Source organism: Anomaloglossus baeobatrachus, chromosome 12, assembly GCF_048569485.1.
Source record: "Anomaloglossus baeobatrachus isolate aAnoBae1 chromosome 12, aAnoBae1.hap1, whole genome shotgun sequence".
NCBI classification, from domain to species: Eukaryota; Metazoa; Chordata; class Amphibia; order Anura; family Aromobatidae; genus Anomaloglossus; species Anomaloglossus baeobatrachus.
This window is the reverse complement of record NC_134364.1, coordinates 35,380,436-35,401,883: the sequence shown is the minus strand read 5'-3', so window position 1 is coordinate 35,401,883 and position 21,448 is coordinate 35,380,436. Positions and strand designations below refer to the sequence as shown.

Here is a 21,448-nt window from a genome sequence, read left to right as displayed (position 1 = left end):
TGACTAGAGGATGTTATTTTTGCAAAAGGAGGATCTACAAAATATTAATGTCACTTTTATGTTGAGGTGCCCATACTTTTGCACAGGTCAAATTTTGTGTAAATGCGGATTGCACATTTTCTGTTAGTGCAATAAGCCTCATTTCAATCCAGAAATATTACTCAGTCCATCAGTTATTAGATATATGGAACTGAAATAGCTGCTGCAAAAACCCAAATTGTTATAAAGAAAAAAGTTTAACATTAATAGGGGTGCCCAAACTTTTTCATATGACTGTATGTTTCCTAACATTTTTATTTTAGAAAGCTGAAAATTAGATCTTGTAAAATAAATAAATAAAACAGAAAAGGACGAGTTCTATGTGCCACAAACGCAGGGGCAAGGATAGGACTGCATCTCTGTAATTGTAGATTACACAATAGAAAGAAACATACAAAGAGAGTAACGGAAAGTTTGTGGTGGAAAAGCAGAAGTGCCCAAGTCAATAAATGCAATAAGTCACATTCTGTAGAAGCTCAATGTAAGGACCATGAAAGATACATACGTGCATACAGGATACGTTTGGTCTGGTGGTATTGTGCATGATTGTTTTTATATCATTTTCATCTTACAGGACATATTTGGAAGAGGAGTTGACGAAGGCCCGTGGAAAGCCCAAGCTCAGGAAGGACATGTATAAGAAGATGATTGAGGTGGATCCTCGTGCACCTACCGAGGAGGAGAGCGCTCAACAAGGAGTCACCAAACCCCGATACATGCAATGGAGGGAGACCATCAGCTCAACATCAACTTTGGGCTTTAGAATTGAGGGCATTAGGGTCAGTATACTAATTTTTGGTGATTTAATGACTGTCGTTTTATTCCCAATTATTTTGCACTTAGAGGGCAGAAATATTTTCCAAATTAAAACACAATAGGGGTTAACCTGACATGTTATGGGGGCCTCAGATGTATCCCATTACATTACTGGTCACATTGAGTAGGTCAATGCATTGGCACAAGGACGCCAAATACATTACCATACACAAGACAAGTTCGTCTGTTCTGTTTTATTGAGCAAAGACTCAGTGGTTATATTAGATCCCATGTGAAGGCTGCTGCACCATGACTGGGCCTTCATCAGATACTTGAGGGACACCAGTTAGGTTTATATCAAGGAGCTGTAAACTGCTCTTAAGGCCACTTTACACACAGCGACATCACTAGTGATGTCGCTGGTGAAAGCACCCGCCCCCGTCAGTTGTGCGTCACGGGCAAATCGCTGCCCGTGGCGCACAACATCGCTAGGACCCGTCACACGTACTTACCTTCCTAGCGATGTCGCTGTGACCGGCGAACCGCCTCCTTTCTAAGGGGGCGGTTCGTGCGGTGTCACAGCGGCGTCACTAAGCGGCCGCCCAATAGAAGCGGAGGGGCGGAGATGAGCGGCCGGAACATCCCGCCCACCTCCTTCCTTCCTCATTGCCGGCGGCCTCAGGTACGATGTTGTTCCTCGTTCCTGCGGTGTCACACGTAGCGATGTGTGCTGCCGCCGGAACGACAAACAACCTGCGTCCTGCCACAGCAACGATATTTGAGATTAGAACGACGTGTCAACAATCAACGATATGGTGACTATTTTTGATCGTTAGCGGTCGTTCGTACGTTTCACACGCAACAACGTCACTGACGAGCCCGGAAGTGCGTCACGAATTCCGTGACCCCAACTACATCTCGTTAGCGATGTCGTTGTGTGTAAAGCGGCCTTTAGGAAAACTAGTTGGTTGCTGTTACCTTTACTGTCTTGAGTTGGTTATCCTGTGATTGTCTAAGTCCATGCTCCCTTATTTCTCTAGAAAGGTGATGGGACATGCAACACGAACTTCAAGACGACAAAAACTCGGGACCAAGTCCATAGAGCCTTCCTTGGATTTATCGATGGGAACATGATAATCTTGGTATGTAGACTGGAGAAATAATTGGTGAAAATTTACTGGTTGGCTCCCAACTGATCCCTAAAGTGATGGTGTTCCGCCCTGCCTTCCTCCTCGCCAGCAAATTTACTCTGATGCTCTATACAGTCATGGTTGAAAGTGTTGGCTCCCTTGAAATTATTTCAGAAAATTAAGTAATTCTCCCACAAAATTATTGCAATTCCACAGTTTTCGTTATACACATTTTTATTTCCTTTTATGTGTACTGGAACAACACAAAAAAGCGAGAAAAAAGGTAAATTGGACATCATTTCACACAAAACTCCAAAAAATGGGCCAGGCAAAATGGTTCTCACCCTCAACTTAATATTAGGTTGCACACCTTTGGAATAAATACCTGCAATCAATCGCTTCCTATAACCGTCCACAAGCTTCTTACTCCTCTCACCTGGAATATTGGACTCTTCTTTTGCAAACTGCTCCAGGTCTCTCATATTTGATGGTGTTGTCTCCCAACAGCAATTTTAAGATCTCTCCACCGATGTTCAATGGGATTTAGATCCGGACACATTGCTTCCAATTCAGAATTCTCCAGCGCTTTGTTTCTCCAGAGCTTTGTTTCCATCCATTGCTGAGGGCCTATTGAAGTATGTCCAAAAGAATAAAAATGTGTCCGGTAATTCCATAAAACCTTCAATTTATTGTAAATTCATATTAGTAGTCATCCATATTAGTAGTCAAGGGAGGCGGTCCCAGTTAACGCGTTTCGACCTGTGGTCGAAGGAAAGCAGACCATGTTACGACTAAGACCACAACAGGTCAAAACGCGTTAACTGGGACTGCCTTTCTTGACTATTAATATGGATTTTATGAATTTGCAATAAATTGAAGATTTTATGGAATTACCGGACATTTTTTTTTCCTTTGGACTTATTATTGCCCATTGGTGGCTGATAGGCTTTCCGGTCTCCACATTCAAGAATTCTAAAAGCAGGATCCTAAACAATCTAGCTGTGGGTGTCTCTCTAGAACTTTGCCTATGTCTCTTGAAGTATGTTTGGTGTCATTGTCCTGCTAGAAGACCCCGACGTAGGACACAACCCCAGCTTTCTAACACTGGGCACTACATTGCCACCCAAAATCCTTTGGTAATCTTCACATTTCATGATGCCTTGCACACTGTCAAGGCATCAAGTGCCAGAGGTAGCAAAACAACCCCAAAACATCTTTGAACCTCCCCCATATGTGACTGTAGATGTGTTCTTTTATTTGTAGGCATCATTCCGTAAACAGTAGAATGATGTGCTTTACCAAAAATCTCTGCCTTGGTCTCATCTATCCACAAGACACTCTTCCAGAAGGATTTTGGCTTACTCACGTACATTTTGGCACATTGCAGTCAAGCTTTTTAATGTCTCTGTGTCAGCAGTGGGGTCCTCCTGGGTCTCCGGCCATAGTGGTTTATTTAATTCAAATGTGGATGGATAGTATGTGCTGACACTGCTGCACCCTGAGCCTGCAGGGCAGCTTGAATTTCTTTTGAACTTGAGCATGCCTGCCTATCCACCATCTGGACTGCGTTGTAACCTTTCATAAATTTTCCTCTACCGTCCACATCCAGGGAGATTAGCTACAGTGCCATGGGTGCTATGTCTTGATTTTGTTACACACTGTACACAAAGGAACTTCAAGATCTCTGGAGAAGGACTTGTAACCTTGAGATTGTTGATATTTTTCAACAATTTTAGTTCTCAAGTCCTCTTTCTGTTCTCCATGCTTAGTGTGGCACACACAGACACACAAAGCAAAGATTGAGTCAACTTCTCCCCTTTTTTATCTGGTTTCAGGTGTGATTTTTATATTGCCCACACCTGTTACTTGCCACAATTACTGTTACCTTACCTACAATTTTGGAAAGGTGCCAACAACTTTGTTCATCCCATTTTTGGAGTTTTGTGTGAAATTATGTCTACTTTGCCTTTTTATTCTCTTGTTTTTTTGTAGTTCCAATACACACAAAGGAAATAAACATGTGCATGATAAAATGTGTAATTGCAATAATTTTCTAGGAGACCTACTGTACTTAATTTTCTTGGAACACTATCAAGAGTGCCAATACTTTTGGCCATGACTTTACAACTCTACGGGATGTACTGAAACCACAATATGGGAGCCGCTGCCCCATACTGATTAGTTGGGGGTCTCCGGTCGGTAGAGAAACAACTGTTAACATTTATCAACACCTTTGGATTAGTGATGCATGTTTTTGGCTGGAATGGCACTTTAATAATGAGAGGTATTCATTGTGAAACTATAGTTTAGCGATGCAGTTATATCTTGGGGTGTGATGGACAATCCACTGATATTAAAATAATGTATTACTGTATTCCGCAGAAGAAGTATCTGACTAGACTACAGGAAATCAGAGCTGTTGTGGAGTCCTCTGAGTTCTTCAGACATCACGAGGTAGGTTGATTACTTGCAGCTCTTTTTCTACATCTCCTCCTGGACCTGCTCTTGTGACATCTTGTTGTATCACCAGGCACTTCTGTATTCATTCCTCAGGCGGCACTGGTGATTGAAGGGACGTCGCCATAAAGGCCACTTTACACGCTGCGATATCGGTACCGATATCGCTAGTGTGGGTACCCGCCCCCATCTGTTGTGCGGCACGGGCAAATCGCTGCCCGTGCCGCACAACATCGCCCAGACACGTCACACTACTTACCTGCCTGGCGACGTCGATGTGACCGGCGAACCGCCTCCTTTCTAAGGGGGCGGTTCGTTCAGCGTCACAGCGACGTCACAGCTGCCTCACTAAACCGCCGCCCAATAGAAGCGGAGGGGCGGAGATGAGCGGGACGTAACATCCTGCCCACCTCCTTCCTTCCGCATAGCGGCCGGGAGGCAGGTAAGGAGAGGTTCCTCGTTCCTGCGGTGTCACACGGAGCGATGTGTGCTGCCGCAGGAACGAGGAACAACCTCGTTACTGCTGCAGTAACGATTTTTGAGAAGAGACCCCCATGTCACCGATAAGCGATTTTGCACGTTTTTGCAACGATGCAAAATTGCTCATAGGTATCACATGCAACAGCATCGCTAATGCGGCCGGATGTGCGTCACAAATTCCGTGACCCCAACGAGTTCGCATTAGCGATGTCGCAGCGTGTAAAGACCGCTTTAGAAGCTCTGGGTGGTGCAAGCTCTGTACAACCACAAAGACAAGGGTGGCTGGAAGTTGTGCCATACCAATCTGGTAGTATGGGTGTGTGTGCTGTCCACCTAGAGTAATCCGTTCCCTGCTTTAGCCTATTGGACAGCACCACACCTTACTAAAACTCCCAGCTTACTGCTAGTAGCTGCCAGTTATAGTTTGTTTTTCCTCTGGTTTGCTGCTGCTTTTCGGTTCCTGCTTTGTCTGCTGGTTTCTTGTTCTCACCTCGGCCAATTCACTGAATATTCTTCTGTTTCCTTTTTTGCCCTCTTGGTCCTGACCTAGGGACCTGACCAGGCCTAATACCCTGCGACATTGTCCAACAGCCTACTCCATAGCTGCAAACCAGAGGCCCATGTATAAGTCCAGATTTTTGTACAGGGGTTAAAGGGTGAAGGCTAGGACAACCCCTTGGATCTGGTAAACAGAGTGGCTAGCGCTATACCTGCCTGTAGCCATTTTTAGAGGTTCCAGGCCACCACTGACATAGCTCTATTACACCTATATCTAATCTAAAGTCTACATATTATGTGTTACAATCCAAAAAAATGATAACAATGGAAATAAAAGCTATTCATTGCATCTGCAGTCCTTATTCCCAGTTATTTAAAGGCAATCTGTCAGCAGGTTTTTGCTACCTGATATGAGAGCAGCATGATGCAGGCAAAGAGATCCTGAATCCAATGATGTATCACTTACATTACAGGCTGCAGCTGTTTTGACACAATCAGAATTTTTAGATTTAGCCATGTAGCAGAGCTGAGAGAGCTGTCCCCGCCCACACCAGGCTCTCTATAGAGATTGTACATTGACAGTGAGGTGTCAATCAGAGGAAAGGACATGCCGGACTTGCTTGTGACAATGTAGTCCGAGCCATGATAAGTCCTGCTGCTTAAACAAGCATAGCAAATAAACAACAGATCAGACCTTGACAAGACAGGCATCTCTGAATTCTCTGTGTTAACCCTTGCAGCATGCTGTCTTCAGATTACATAGCAAAAATCTGCTGAAAAAGTCCCTTTAATTGTCCCATGTTGTCTTCACAGTCTATCCCTGAGTTACAGACACCTCCAGTATTACCAGTAAACTGCACATGAACGCTTAAGGGGGTAGTTATGCATCATACAGTGGTGCCAAATTGGTAAAATATGGAAAGGTAGAATCAGGAGTATAAATAAGGGGAGCAAATAGAGTAGATGCTCACGCATTGCAGGCGTCCCTTTGTGTCCCTGTTGACCTGATTGTGTTGTGTCCAGGACACGACAAACATATGCACTTTATCTGAAAATACATAGAGCTACAGCTGGCAGCCTTCTGCCTGGATCCAGATGGTCCGTGGATGTAGAGCAGTTTGGTGATAAATGTGAAGGTTTAGAAGATTCAGGAGATAGTTGTTCTCGCTTTGAAGGCTTTATTAAAAGTACAAAAACGCATTTCAGGGTTGCATGACCTCTTCGTCAGGATTAGAGATGAGTGAACCGGTCGCGGTTCGGCTCGAGTTCGGTTCGCCGAACGGGGATCCCGTTCGAGTTCAGTTCGTCGAACGTTCGACGAACCAAACTCGAACCTATAGGCTATAATGGGAGGCAATCACAAACACATAAAAATGTATTATAAATGTACACAAACAGTTAATAAACATTGCCATAACACTTACCGGTCCCCGCGATCCCTTCTGCACTCTGTCTCCTGCCGCTATTCCATCCGATGATCGCTGAATGCTCCCGGTGACCGGCACTGCAGCAGTGAAGCAGGACCTATCGTGACGTCAAAATAGCCATGTGACCAGTCACGTGGCTATTATCTCATTGGCTACAGACTGGTCACATGACTATGACGCGTCATGTAGGACCTGCGAGTGCATCTCTCCGGTACACGGTGCACATATGTGTATCGCCGTGTACCGGCGACATGCTCTAGCACACGGTCGACTCCCCATTCCGTTAGGGACCGGCTGACACAGCCGGTCATTAACGGAGGTTGCCATAGCAACGCAGTTAGCGGTGACGTCACCGCTAACCGCGGCTCCGAGAGCACCGTTGCTATGGTAACGCGTCTATCAGCGTTACCGCTAGCAGCACTGATCACTCACGGAGTGAAGGCTGCACGCTGCTTCCCGATTGTAGTGAGGATGGAGGTTCCTCAGCCCCAAGTGATGAGCTGGGTAAACTCATCCTCACTACAATCGTCACTACTACTACACTAGTGAGGATTGTAGTGAGGATGAGGTTCCTCAGCCCCGAATGATGAGCTGGGTAAACTCATCCTCACTACAATCGTCACTACTACTACACTAGTGAGGATTGTAGTGAGGATGAGGTTCGCCAGCCCCAAGTGATGAGCTGGGTAAACTCATCCTCACTACAATCGTCACTACTACTACACTAGTGAGGATTGTAGTGAGGATGAGGTTCCTCAGCCCCAAGTGATGAGCTGGGTAAACTCATCCTCACTACAATCGTCACTACTACTACACTAGTGAGGATTGTAGTGAGGATGGAGGTTCCTCAGCCCCAAGTGATGAGCTGGGTAAACTCATCCTCACTACAATCGTCACTACTACTACACTAGTGAGGATTGTAGTGAGGATGAGGTTCCTCAGCCCCAAGTGATGAGCTGGGTAAACTCATCCTCACTACAATCGTCACTACTACTACACTAGTGAGGATTGTAGTGAGGATGGAGGTTCCCCAGCCCCAAGTGATGAGCTGGGTAAACTCATCCTCACTACAATCGTCACTACTACTACACTAGTGAGGATTGTAGTGAGGATGAGGTTCCTCAGCCCCAAGTGATGAGCTGGGTAAACTCATCCTCACTACAATCGTCACTACTACTACACTAGTGAGGATTGTAGTGAGGATGGAGGTTCCCCAGCCCCAAGTGATGAGCTGGGTAAACTCATCCTCACTACAATCGTCACTACTACTACACTAGTGAGGATTGTAGTGAGGATGGAGGTTCCCCAGCCCCAAGTGATGAGCTGGGTAAACTCATCCTCACTACAATCGTCACTACTACTACACTAGTGAGGATTGTAGTGAGGATGAGGTCCCCCAGCCCCAAGTGATGAGCTGGGTAAACTCATCCTCACTACAATCGTCACTACTACTACACTAGAAAGAAAGAAGACAGAAGAGCAGGATCGTGGAGGGCTGACAGGGGGTAATAAAGATGGAGTCTCTAATGTGTCTGTGTATTTATTTCTATTAAAGTATTTTTTCTCTGTGTGGTGTTTTTTTTTAACCCTTTATTGGAGATTCTTAATGGCCGGGTCAAACGTGCCTGACATTAAGAATCTCTGGCTTAATACTGGCTAGTAAAACAAAGCCAGTATTAACTCATGATTACCCAACAAGCCACCCGGCTCCAGGGCTGTTGGAAGAGTTGGATACAGCGCCAGATGATGGCGCTTCTATGAGAGCGCCATTTTCTGGGACGGCTGCGGACTGAAATTCGCAGCAGAGGCGCCCAGAAACCTCGGGCTAACCTGTGCTGCGGATTCCAATCCCCAGCTGCCTAGTTGTACCCGGCTGGACACAAAAATGGGGCGAAGCCCACGTCATTTGTTTTTTAATTATTTCATGAAATAAGTGAAATAATTAAAAAAAATGGGCTTCCCTATATTTTTGGTTCCCAGCCGGGTACAAATAGGCAACTGGGGGTTGGAGGCAGCCCGTGGCTGCCTGCTGTACCTGGCTAGCATACAAAAATATGGCGAAGCCCACGTCATTTTTTTGGTGGGCAAAAAAATTCTGCATACAATCCTGGATGGAGTATGCTGAGCCTTGTAGTTCTGCAGCTGCTGTCTGCTCTTCTTCATACAGACAGACAGCAGCTGCAGAACTACAAGGCTCAGCATACTCCATCCAGGACTGTATGCAGAAGTTTTTTGCCCCCTGAAAAAATTATGTGGGCTTCGCCATATTTTTGTATGCTAGCCAGGTACAGCAGGCAGGTACGGCTGCCCCCAACCCCCAGTTGCCTATTTGTACCCGGCTGGGAACCAAAAATAAAGGGAAGCCCTTTTTTTATTATTTCATGAATTTCATGAAATAATTAGAAAACAAATGACGTAGGCTTCGCCCCATTTTTGTGTCCAGCCAGGTACAACTAGGCAGCTGGGGATTGGAATCCGCAGCACAGGTTGGCCTGAGCTTTCTGGGCCCCACTGCTGCGAATTGCAGTCTGCAGCCGCCTCAGAAAATGGCATTTTCATAGAAGCGCCATCTTCTGGCGCTGTATCCAACTCTTCCAGCACCTGCCTGCTATACCTGGCTAGCATACAAAAATATGGCGAAGCTCACGTCCTTTTTTTGTAGTTTTTTTGGCAAAAAAAATAAAAAATGCTTCCCTGGATTTTCCATTGCCAGTGAAGGTAACACCAAGCAGTGGGGGTTAGCAGCCAGTAGCTGCTTGGATTACCCTTACCTAGCAATACAAAAAATGCAGCGGGAGGCCATATATATTTTTTTTAATTATTTATTTAAATAACTAAAAACAAAATGGGCTTTCCTGTATTTTGATTGCTGGACATCACAGTGCTGTAAAAATAAATCTTTAAAAAAATGACGTAGCGGTCTGCGGTATTTTTGATTCTCAGCACAAATAAAGCAGACAGCTATGGGTTGCCACCCCAGTCTGCCTGCCGTTACCTTGGTTGGCAATCAAAATACAGGAAAGCCCATTAATTTTTTCTATTTAAAAAATAGTTAAAAAAAAATGACGTTGGGTCCCCCCATTTTTGATAGCCAGCTAGGGTAAAGCAGACGGCTGTAGCCTGAAAACCACAGCTGGCAGCTTTACCGTGGTTGGGGATCCAATGTGGATGTCCCCTCAGGCTCTTTTTTATAATTATTTTATAAATATTAATAATTACACAATAAAAGTAGGGTCCCCCCCAAATTGGATCACCAGCCAAGGTAAAGCGAACAGCTGTGGTCTGGTATTCTCAGGGTGGGAAGGTCCATAGTTATTGGGCCTTCACAGCCTAAAAATAGCAGGCCGCAGGCACCCCAGACGTGGCGCATCCACTAGATGCGCCAATCCTGGCGCTTCACCCCAGCTCATCCTGTGCCCTGGTGCAGTGGCAAACGGGGTAATAAATCGGGTTGATACTAGCTGTAAAGTCACCTGAGATCAAGCCCAGCAGTTTGTGATGTCATGGCGTCTATTAGATACCCAACATCATAAACTGTCAGTACTAACAAAAAAAAAAAAATCGACAAAAGAAATTTATTTGAAAAAACAGTCCCCAAAACATTTCCTATTTCACCAATTTATTGTAAGAAAAAAAATAAAGGGGTCCCACGACGACACTGGACCGTCTAGAATATGGGGGGGAGACACTCAGGGAACGTATCGCCCATTTTCTAGGAGTGCGGACCCTTCATGTGAGGAGTGTGGGTGCAATGAATCTGCACTCACTCTCCCCGGGTCCACAGCAGCAGAGTCCATGTCGTAATGGTTGCTACCAAAGCTGCAATGCCCTGCTCATGAGGTAAGGGCATGCCTAATCAGGAGAACTACTGTAGAGGAAGCTCTGCTCACTGGTATATAGGTGCTCAGAGGTAATAATAGATAAAATTAGTGAGTAACCTCGGCACTCTAAATCTCCCAGACTAAGTCAGTAAGTCACAACGGATAGTAATGCAAAATCACTCTTTATTGGTCCGTATTAAGAAAAAAAAAAATTTCATAAGCATTTATGTTTTTGTCCAAAACAAGTTACAAATGACGTTTCGGCCTGAGCCTTTGTCAGATTGGACTTATCTGCATGTAATCATGAAAAATGACAATAATCAGTATCACATAAGAGTGAGAGAACAATAACATAAACTCGAACAATGTAGAGGTACAATTGGGATGCAGCAAAAAAATTGCAACACAGCAAGAAATGAAACACATGATACAAATGTCATAATACAGTACAAGGACAATATAGTAATGACAAATATGGGGTCAGAGTAGGCTTAGACAGCTCTGGTACGAAAGAGATGTCAATCATAAATTAACATGTGCAGTAGGTGTAGAGCTACTCTATGAATGGCAGAGCTAATGGGTAGACCGACCATAGAAAAAGAACAGAGAAAAAGTGGAGAAAAAGTGGAGAAAAAGTGGAGAAAAAGTGAAGAAAAAGTGGAGAAAAAGTGGAGAAGTGAAGAAGTGGAGAAAAAGTGGAGAAAAAGTGGAGCACCCTTTGGTGCCTTTCATGTGGCACTAAGGGGTGCTTAGCTTTGTAGTTAGCCAAAAAAATGAAAAAAAAAATGACGTAGGGTTCCCCCTAGTTTTGTAGCCAGCTAGGGTAAAGCAGACGGCTGCAGCCTGCAGGCCACAGCTGGCAACCTCACCTTGGCTGGTAATCCAAAACTGAGGGCACCCCACGCTGTTATTTTAAATTAAATAAATAATTAAAAAAAAAAACACGTAGGGGTCCCCCAAAATTGGATTACCAGTCAAGGTAAAGCAGACAGCTGAGGCCTGATATTCTCAGACTAGGGAGGTCCATGGTTATTGGACTCTCCCCAGCCTAAAAATAGCAGGCCGCAGCCGCCCCAGAAGTGGCGCATCCATTAGATGCGCCAATCCTTGTGCTTCGCCCCAGCTCATCCCGCGCCCTGGTGCGGTGGCAAACGGGGTAATATATGGGGTTAATACCAGATGTGTAATGTCACCTGGCATTAAGCCCTGGGGTTGGTGAGGTCAGGCGTCTATCAGATACCCGACATCACCAACCCAGTCAGTAATAAATAAAAATAGACGACAAACACATTTTTATTTGAAAAAACACTCCCCAAAACATTCCCTCTTTAACCAATTTATTAGAATGAAAAACAAATCCAGGTCTGGTGTAATCCAAGGGGTTGCCATGACGATCCACACTGTCCCAGTTAATGAAGAGCAGGATGTTCCCCATTGGCTGGGAGAGCAGTGCAGTGACCTGAGCTAACATCAATGGGTCAGCCCAGGTCACTGCAGGGGATGACAAGTGCTGCTGTCAGCGAGGTACATTACCTGCGCTGATCTCCAGCACACTGACAGCCCCTGTCACTGAGTTCAATGACCGCCGCCTTCACAGCCAAGAATCGCAAGAGGCCCATGACGTCACCGCTAGTCAGTCTCGGGTCGGAAGCGAGAGAAGGTGATGTGACAAGCGGCGGCCATGGAGGACAGTGACAGCGCTGAGGTCGGGATGGCGGGACTTCATCACCGCAGGCAGGGCCGGCTCCAGGTTTTTGTGGGCCCCGGGCGGAAGAGTCCCAGTGGGCCCCATAAACACGCAGACACACACACATACACAGATACATACACGTACATATACATATTTAAAGACAAACTCACAAAAATACATATAAACAGACAAATCTATACAGTCATATACACTGACATACATAGATACACATCATACATGCATACATACAGAGACACACACTGCTATGCTGCATACATACATACAGACACACACATACTGCTCTGCATGCATACATACATATAGACAGACACACACACACTGCTCTGCTACATACATACATATAGACAGACACACACATACTGCTCTGCTGCATACATACATACAGACACACACACACACACTGCTCTGCTGCATACATACATACAGACAGACACGCATACTGCTCTGCTGCATACATACATGCATACATACATACAGACAGACACGCATACTGCTCTTCTGCATACATACATACATACAGACAGACACGCATACTGCTCTGCATGCATACATACAGACACGCATACTGCTCTGCTGCATACATACATGCATACATACAGACACGCATACTGCTCTGCTGCATACATACATGCATACATACAGACAGACACACATACTGCTCTGCTGCATATATACATACATACATACAGACACGCATACTGCTCTGCTGCATATATACATACATACATACAGACACGTATACTGCTCTGCTGCATACATACATGCATACATACAGACACGCATACTGCTCTGCTGCATACATACATGCATACATACAGACACGCATACTGCTCTGTTGCATACATACATGCCTACATACAGACAGACACGCATATTGCTCTGCTGCATATATATATATATACATACAGACACACATACTACTCTGCTACATATATACATACATACAGACACGTATACTGCTCTACTGCATACATACATACATACAGACAGACACGCATATTGCTCTGCTGCATATATATATACATACATACACGCATACTACTCTGCTACATATATACATACATACATACAGACACGCATACTGCTCTGCTGCATATATACATACATACATACAGACACGCATACTGCTCTGCTGCATATATACATACATACAGACACGCATACTGCTCTGCTGCATACATACATGCATACATACAGACACGCATACTACTCTGCTACATATATACATACATACAGACACGCATACTGCTCTGCTGCATATATACATACATACAGACACGCATACTGCTCTGCTGCATATATACATACATACAGACACGCATACTGCTCTGCTGCATATATACATACATACAGACACGCATACTGCTCTGCTGCATACATACATGCATACATACAGACACGCATACTACTCTGCTACATATATACATACATACAGACACACATACTGCTCTACTGCATATATACATACATACAGACACGCATACTGCTCTGCTGCATATATACATACATACATACATATAGACACGCATACTGCTCTGCTGCATATATACATACATACATACATATAGACACGCATACTGCTCTGCTGCATGCATACATACAAACACACACCTTGCTCTGCGGGGCCCACACACGCGGCTCCGGGGGCCACACACACGGCTCTGCGGGGCCCACACACGCACGGGGGGACAGGGAGGGGCGGGGAGGGAGTGATGTCCCACATACTGATCAGGTCACGGTGCAGATGGGGCCCACACAGCGCCGGAGGGAAGCGATGTGCTGGGGGTCGCTGGCTGGCACTGTGACTCCTTCATCTGTGCGACCGAGCAGGACGCCGGGCGGTAGCTCCGCCCACAGATGATGCTCAATGCAGGAGAACACAGTGAGCCTTAAAGGGCCGGCAGCCACAGTTTCCAGTGCCAAGGACTGCTGCCCCTGGGCCGACCGCAGGTAAGCCGAGCGGGACCATGTGTGTGTGTGTGTGTGTGTGTGTACATGCTGCGGGCAGGAGGGGGCGGAGTGAGCTGAGCGGGGAAGTGTGGGCTTCCTGCACGTAACTAGGGTAAACATCGGGTTACTAACCAAAGCGCTTTGGTTGGATACCCGATGTTTATCTTGGTTACCAGCTTCTGGCAGGCTGCCAGCGATGGCTCCTGCACACTGTAGCTGTAAAAAGCCCTGCTTTTTGCTGCTAGAACCGTTCTCGAACGTATCTAGAACTATCGAGCTTTTGCAAAAAGCTCGAGTTCTAGTTCGATCTCGAACAGCCCCCAAAATCACTCGAGCCTAGAACTGGAGAACCTCGAACCTCGAACCGCGCTCAACTCTAGTCAGGATATTACATTGTGACAGAGAGGTCAGTACGACCCTGCAATGTGTTGATGTTTCTTTTAATAACGTGACAACTATCTCCTGCATCCTCTCCAAGCAGCATGGTACAATCGAAGGGGTACTTTGCACACTACGATATCGCAGGTGCGATGTCGGTGGGGTCAAATCGAAAGTGCCGCACATCCGGCGTCGCAGTCGATATCGTTGTGTGCAAATCCTTTTTGATACAATTAACGAGCGCAAAAGCGTCGTTATCGTATCATTGGTGTAGGGTCCGACATTTCCGTAATGCCGGTGCGGCGACAGGTACGATGTTGTTCCTCGTTCCTGCGGCAGCACACATCGCTGTGTGTGAAGCCGCAGGAGCGAGGAACATCTCCTACCTGCGTCCCGGCTGCAATGAGGAAGGACGAAGGTGGGCGGGATGATTACATCCTGCTCATCTCTGCCCCTCCGCTGCTATTGGCCGCCTGCCGTGTGACGTCGATATGACGCCGCACGACCCGCCCCCTTAGGAAGGAGGCGGGTCGCCGGCCACAGCAATGTCGCAGGGCAGGTGAGTGCATGTGAAGCATAATATTCGCTACGGCAGCAATCACAGGAAATCGGGGGCGGGTACTATCGCGCTCGGCATCGCAAGCATCGGCTTGCGATGTCGTATCGTGCAAAGTACCCCTAAGGCTACTTTCACACATTCGTTTTTTGGCATCAGGCACAATCCGGCGTGTGCCTGATGCAACGGAGCCGGCGCAGAAGATGCAAAAATGGATGCGCCGGATCCATTTTTTGACGGATCCGGTATACCTGATCCGTCAAAAAACAGGTCCGGCGCATCCGGGGGTTTTTTTGCATCCGTTTTGTCCGGTTTTTTGCTGGATCCGTTTTTTTAACAATACATTGGAGCATGCTCAGTTTTAAAAAACGGTTCCGGCGTCCATAGGCTTCTATTGTAAATCACGCTGCATCCAGCACGATGCGGTTTTTTGTCAGAGACAACAAGGGATGTTCCATCCGACTGCCGCATTAGCCAATTATGACGGATCCAGCAAAATCCGGATGCAACGCAAGCTATCAGGCACAATCCGGCGCTAATACAAATCAATGGGGATAAAACGGATCCGGCGTCGGATCCGTTTTATCCGTTTATTCCGGATTGTGCCTGATGGAAAAAATGACGTGAAAATAGCCTAAAGGCCCCGTCACACGCAACGACAAATCTAACGATATATCGCCGGAGTCACGGATTCCGTGATGCACATCCAGCATAGTTAGCGACATCGTTGCATGTGACAGCAAGGAACGACCATTAACGATGGAAAATACCTAATCGTCCATCGTTGACACGTCGTTCCTTTTTAAAATATCGTTGATTGCAGAGGACTCAGGTTATTCGTTGTTCCCGTGGCAGCACACATCGCTACGTGTGACACCCCGGGAACGACGACCTACAGCTTACCTGCGGTCGCCGGCAATAAGGAAGGAAGAAGGTGGGCGGGATGTTACGTCCCGCTCATCTCCGCCCCTCCGCTTCTATTGGCCGGCCGCTGTGTGACGTCGCTGTGACACCGAACGTCCCTCCCCCTTCAGGAAGAGGATGTTCACCACCCACAGCGACGTCGTTAGGGAGGTAAGTAAGTGTGACGGGGGTTAACGATTTTGTGTGCCACGGGCAACTAATTGCCTGTGACGCATCAATGACTGGGGCGGGTGCGATCGCTCATGCGATCACATGATATATCGTCGCGTGTGACGGGGCCTTAAGCCTTCACATTTATCATGAAACTGCTCCATACTGCTAAGCTATGGTGTTACATTGTGATCAATTCAGATTGTCTCTTCAGGGAGGAAGGAGACAAACTCTAGTGCCACCTATTGGAAGTAGCAATCCTAAAAGTCAAAAGTGGCCCTTTAACGAGCCTTTTCATATGACCTAGGATTTATGCCAGATCAGAACCTCAATTTGTAGACACGGTGTTTCATGGTGACTGCCCATCGTCAGTGCAAAGTATGAGATCCGATCCGGCTACATGAGAAGCTATAGTGGGATCTAAAGGCTACTTTACACACTGTGATATCGGTCCCGATATCGCTAGTGTGGGTACCCGCCCCCATCTGTTGCGCGACACGGGCATATCGCTGCCCGTGCCGCACAACATCGCCCACAGCCGTCACACATACTTACCTGTCCGGCGACGTCGCTGTGACCGGCGAACCGCCTCCTTTCTAAGGGGGCGGTCCGTGCGGCGTCACAGCGACGTCACTGAAACGTCACTGAACCGCCGCCCAATAGCAGCGGAGGGGCGGAGATGAGCGGGACGTAACATCCCGCCCACCTCCTTCCTTCCGCATAGCGGCCGGGAGGCAGGTAAGGGGAGCCTCCTCGTTCCTGCGGCGTCACACGCAGCGATGTGTGCTGCCGCAGGAACGAGGAACAACCTCGTTACTGCTGCAGTAACGAGATTTGAGAATGGACCCCCGTGTCGCCGATTAGCGATTTTGCACGTTTTTGCAACGATGCAAAATCGCTTAACGGTGTCACACGCAACGGCATCGCTAATGCGGCCGGATGTGCGTCACGAATTCCGGGACCCCAACGACTCCGCATTAGCGATGTCGTAGCGTGTAAAGCCCGCTTAAGGGGAAAATGTTTCTCCTTGCGGAGACTTGACAATCCAATCTGGCTGCCAGTGAGGAGTCTTATAGCTGCAATGCTATGGCACTGATGAGAATGTAGAAGCTGCAGTGCTAATCAGTGCTGCGGCCCCCCCTGCACAATGGCGCACTGAGTCATTTCAATTAAATGAAGCTGTGCTGCAGTTTTCCTGACAGCGTGACCCGCCAATGAAGGCATCTCCTGACAATATGCTGCCACTTTATAACATGGGAGTACCCCCCTTTAAAAGCAGAGCATTGTATTGTATTGGTCTGACATATCTTAATCCATAAATCGTGCCCCCACCCCCAAATGGCACCTAATGCAGTTACCGATTCCACCTAGCTGGGGTCTCAGCTCTGCCAAACAGAAGATCGGATGTGAGTTATGTTCTGTTGCCTTCTTTTCCACCTGACCCATGTGTTTTTGTTTTTTTTTCAGTTTCTTCTGTATTTGACAAAAGCAGTGATTTTTTTTTCCAGTTATTATGTGTTTGTAGCATTAGTAGGCGTCCAGCAATAGCTGCCTTTATATAACACTTTCTAGCCTCCTGCTATATTGTATTGAAATGATCCACGCGTGAAGAAAACAGAATGTACCCGAAATTCTGTTTCAATGATTGAATACAAGCCACATTTCCATCTCGCCTTCTTTCTCCACCGGAATCGCTCACACCACCAGGAATATATAATTTATAGTTGTCATCCATTTACATGTGTTCTGCTTCTAACACCAGTAATAAACCTTTGCCTTCTCCTACCGCAGGTAATTGGGAGCTCCTTGCTGTTTGTACACGACAAGAAATGCAAGTGTAACGTATGGCTTATAGATTTTGGAAAAACTACACCGCTACCAGAGGGACAAACTCTGAACCACCGTATTCCCTGGCAAGAGGGGAACCGGGAAGACGGTTATCTTTATGGATTTGACAATCTGATTGAAATCTTATCGAGCATTACATCTTGATATCGATTCCTCCACCAGTTTCTTGACCACTACATTAGAATTTTACCTTCATTTTAATGCTGTTTACTATGGATTTTATCTACTTTATGGTAGAACTGAAGAAGCTTTTAACATAGGAAACACAATGTTTGTTCAGGTTTCACCATGGATCCTGGCTAGTCGCTACAGTAAGCCATGATGATCGTCACAAAAACTTTGTTTCTTTGATGCAGCCTCTCCGTACTCTACAAAAGTGAATCATCAGCCTTCACATTTTATGAACAGTTACATAAAATTCAACATCCAGACCTGACGAGAGCCATCCGACTCTACTGCCAGTGGCTATGCCGGACAGTGAGGTCTGGCACCCCCCCATGATGATGGACCCATGTATGTAATGGCCTCAGTGCATTTGACAGTTACACTAAAGATTTTGTAGGATCCCTAATTGGGTTTTTCAAAGGCAAAAGTCTGAAATAATCCCTCAAAGGAATAAGTAATAATAATTGTACAACTTGAAATTTGGAGCACCTAAGAAAAGATGTTCATATGCCCATACACATTGGTTTCTGTTGGATTGACCAACAATTAATATGTATCTGTACAACTTTACGATTGTTTGGACAATCCTATTCTGTCATTCCTAGTCAAGTCATATGTTTATCATGCAGCTGTTGACCCAACAGCTTTTAGGCTATGCTCACCAAAATTCGAGGCCAAAGGTTTTGAGACAAACACAAATATTGTTTTTTTACTTAAGTGTTTCAATTGTTTCTCTCGTTACTGAAGTGAAATTATTAGAATTTCAGACGTTTATAAACTTTTACTGACAAAAACATCTAGTTTATCTAATGACTCAACATTTACAGTGTTGTGCCTTAATTTTTAAAGGCCACGTCTCACATAGTGAGATCGCTAGTGACATCGCTGCCGAGTCACGGTTTTTGTGACGCACCAGTGACCTCATCAGCGATCTGGCTGTGTGTGACACTGAGCAGCAACCTGGCCCCTGCTGTGAAATCGCTGATTGTTACACACTGTACTGGTTCATTTTTTGGTCGTCCGGCTCCCGCAGGGCAGCACACATCGCTGTGTTTGACACTGTGTTACAGTGTCCCAATGACCGCTGAGATCGTTATACAGGTCGCTACTGTGACCTGTATCGTTACTGCGTCGTTGGTAAGGTCTGACTGTGTGACATCTCACTAGCGACCTCCCAGCAACTTGCCAGCGATCCCTATCAGGTCGTATCGTTGTCGGGATCGCTGGTACGTCATTTAGTGTGACGGTACCCTAAGACTTCTGCCCTTCGTCCCTGGCAGCTGAATATCAGCTTCTTGGCCAAATCCTGACTGATAACCCATTCTTGTCTCATTAGTGCTTGGAGTTTATCACAATTTTTGTTTGTCCTTCCGCTATTTGAGGATTGACCACAGGATTTTAATTGGGTTGCGATTTAGGGAGTTTCCTGGCCATGGATCCAAGGTTTCAATATTTTGTTCAGCGAGTCACTTAGTTATCATTTTTGCCTTGTGACATTGTCTCCATTGTGCAGTTGATCACCAAATTGTCCCTTGATGTTTGTGAGAAGTTGCTCTTGGTGGATGTTTAGATCTCATTCGTTATTCATAGCCATGTTCTTAGCCAAAATTGTGAGTGAGACTCCTCCATGGATGAGATGCCCCTATGAATGGGCTCAGGATGCTTTACAGTTGGTAGACAGAGTACAAATATTCTTCCAGATGTCTCAAACAGTGTGAAGGGTGCTGTCACGTGTATGAGGACAGGATCTGGATTCTCAGCGTTCTCATTTACCATCTGAGACCATGCACATTTAAACGTTGCTTTTTTGGTGGGTGGCATATGTGGGTTAATCTTTTCCCTTGTGCAGCAGCAGACTTGCTCATCTGCCATCAATTGAGCACTTCCGTGCTGTATTTAATCCCTCTTGTTCCTGAAGAGGTTGATGGTTATTCTATTCAGTTAGGAGCTAGCCAGGGAGCAGAGAGGACGTGTTCTTACTGCTTCTGCTGTCTGCTGTGATTGTTTTTGGTGATTGTTGTAAATTGTTTATTCTATCTCCTTTTCTTTGTACCCTTACCTGTTCACCTTTGGTTATCACCTGGTGCAGGTTTAAGGTGTGTTTGAGGTTTTCTTTACCCTCGTCTGTTGTTCTGTGTTGGTGGGGTTTTTGGGGTCTCCATCCCGGTCAGTTCCCTGGGTGGTGGGGACATAGTCTTCAGGGCCAGGACAGGAGACAGGGCAACGCTGGAGGCTCGACCCTGACTACCTTTAAGCCTACTGTCGGGATAAGGGACAGCACAGGGAACCCAGTCTTAGGGTCAGCCGAGGAGTCCCTGTATCATCCTTGTCTCTCCATTACAAGGGCTTCACCAGAGAAAACATCCTTGCAGGAAGTATAATGAATGGACTGCAGAGGACTGAGTTAATGTTATTTTCCCTTATTCAGCCCCTCAGAATTTGGCCCACAAAATGATTTCCAGCTGTCAGGGCGAATTGCAGAAGTCTTGAGAAATAAGGGTCATCACCGTAACTATTGAGAGTTTCCATAAACTTGATATATCTGCCAATAAAAGTTTCAAAACTTATAAAATACAGATAATTGTGCTTCACTAACCATAAAAACATCGGTCCTACAGAGCTAAAAATCGGCAGCAGCTGAAAATGTATGAAGACCATAATTTGTGTAAAGGCTACTTTACATGCTACGACATCGCTAGCGATCTCATTAGCGATGTGAACTTCTAGAGCGCAAGTGCGATCTTTTGAGATTGCACATGCGTAAAATAACCTATGTGCGATCTCAAAAGATCGCACTTGCGATCTAGAATTTCACATCGCTAATGAGATCGCTAGCGATGTCGTAGCATATAAAGTAGCCTTTAGTCTCAAAACTTTTGGCCACGACTGTGTTATTGAATTTCCGCCCTGGAGCTGCAGATTCATCTTCTATTCGGCACGCACCAAAGTAACCTCTGCTGTACATTCATAGAGATGATGCCAAGAAGTCTTGGTCTTGAGATGTGATTGAAACTGGCCATTCACCATCTTCTGAAGTCGGCGAGATTTACGAGCTATAGAAAAAACAATCTTCCCACTTGTCATACTCATCATTTCTCATGCGCACTGTTCAGACTGCACCTTTTTTAAGATGCTAATTTTCAGAAAATATAAATGAA

General features: G+C 45.9%; 1 protein-coding gene across 1 annotated transcript in view; it reads left to right on the top strand.

Annotated features, from left to right (window-relative positions):
- Nucleotides 1–21,009, top strand: part of ITPKA (inositol-trisphosphate 3-kinase A) — a 153,527-nt gene extending 132,518 nt beyond the window's left edge. Inside the window, exons 4-7 of the mRNA XM_075330756.1 lie at nucleotides 614–818; nucleotides 1,836–1,937; nucleotides 4,308–4,379; nucleotides 18,069–21,009. Coding sequence (XP_075186871.1) covers nucleotides 614–818; nucleotides 1,836–1,937; nucleotides 4,308–4,379; nucleotides 18,069–18,269 — 580 coding nt within the window. The 3' untranslated portion in view covers nucleotides 18,270–21,009. The remainder of the gene's footprint in view (nucleotides 1–613; nucleotides 819–1,835; nucleotides 1,938–4,307; nucleotides 4,380–18,068) is intronic.
- The last annotated feature ends 439 nt before the right edge of the window (nucleotides 21,010–21,448 follow it).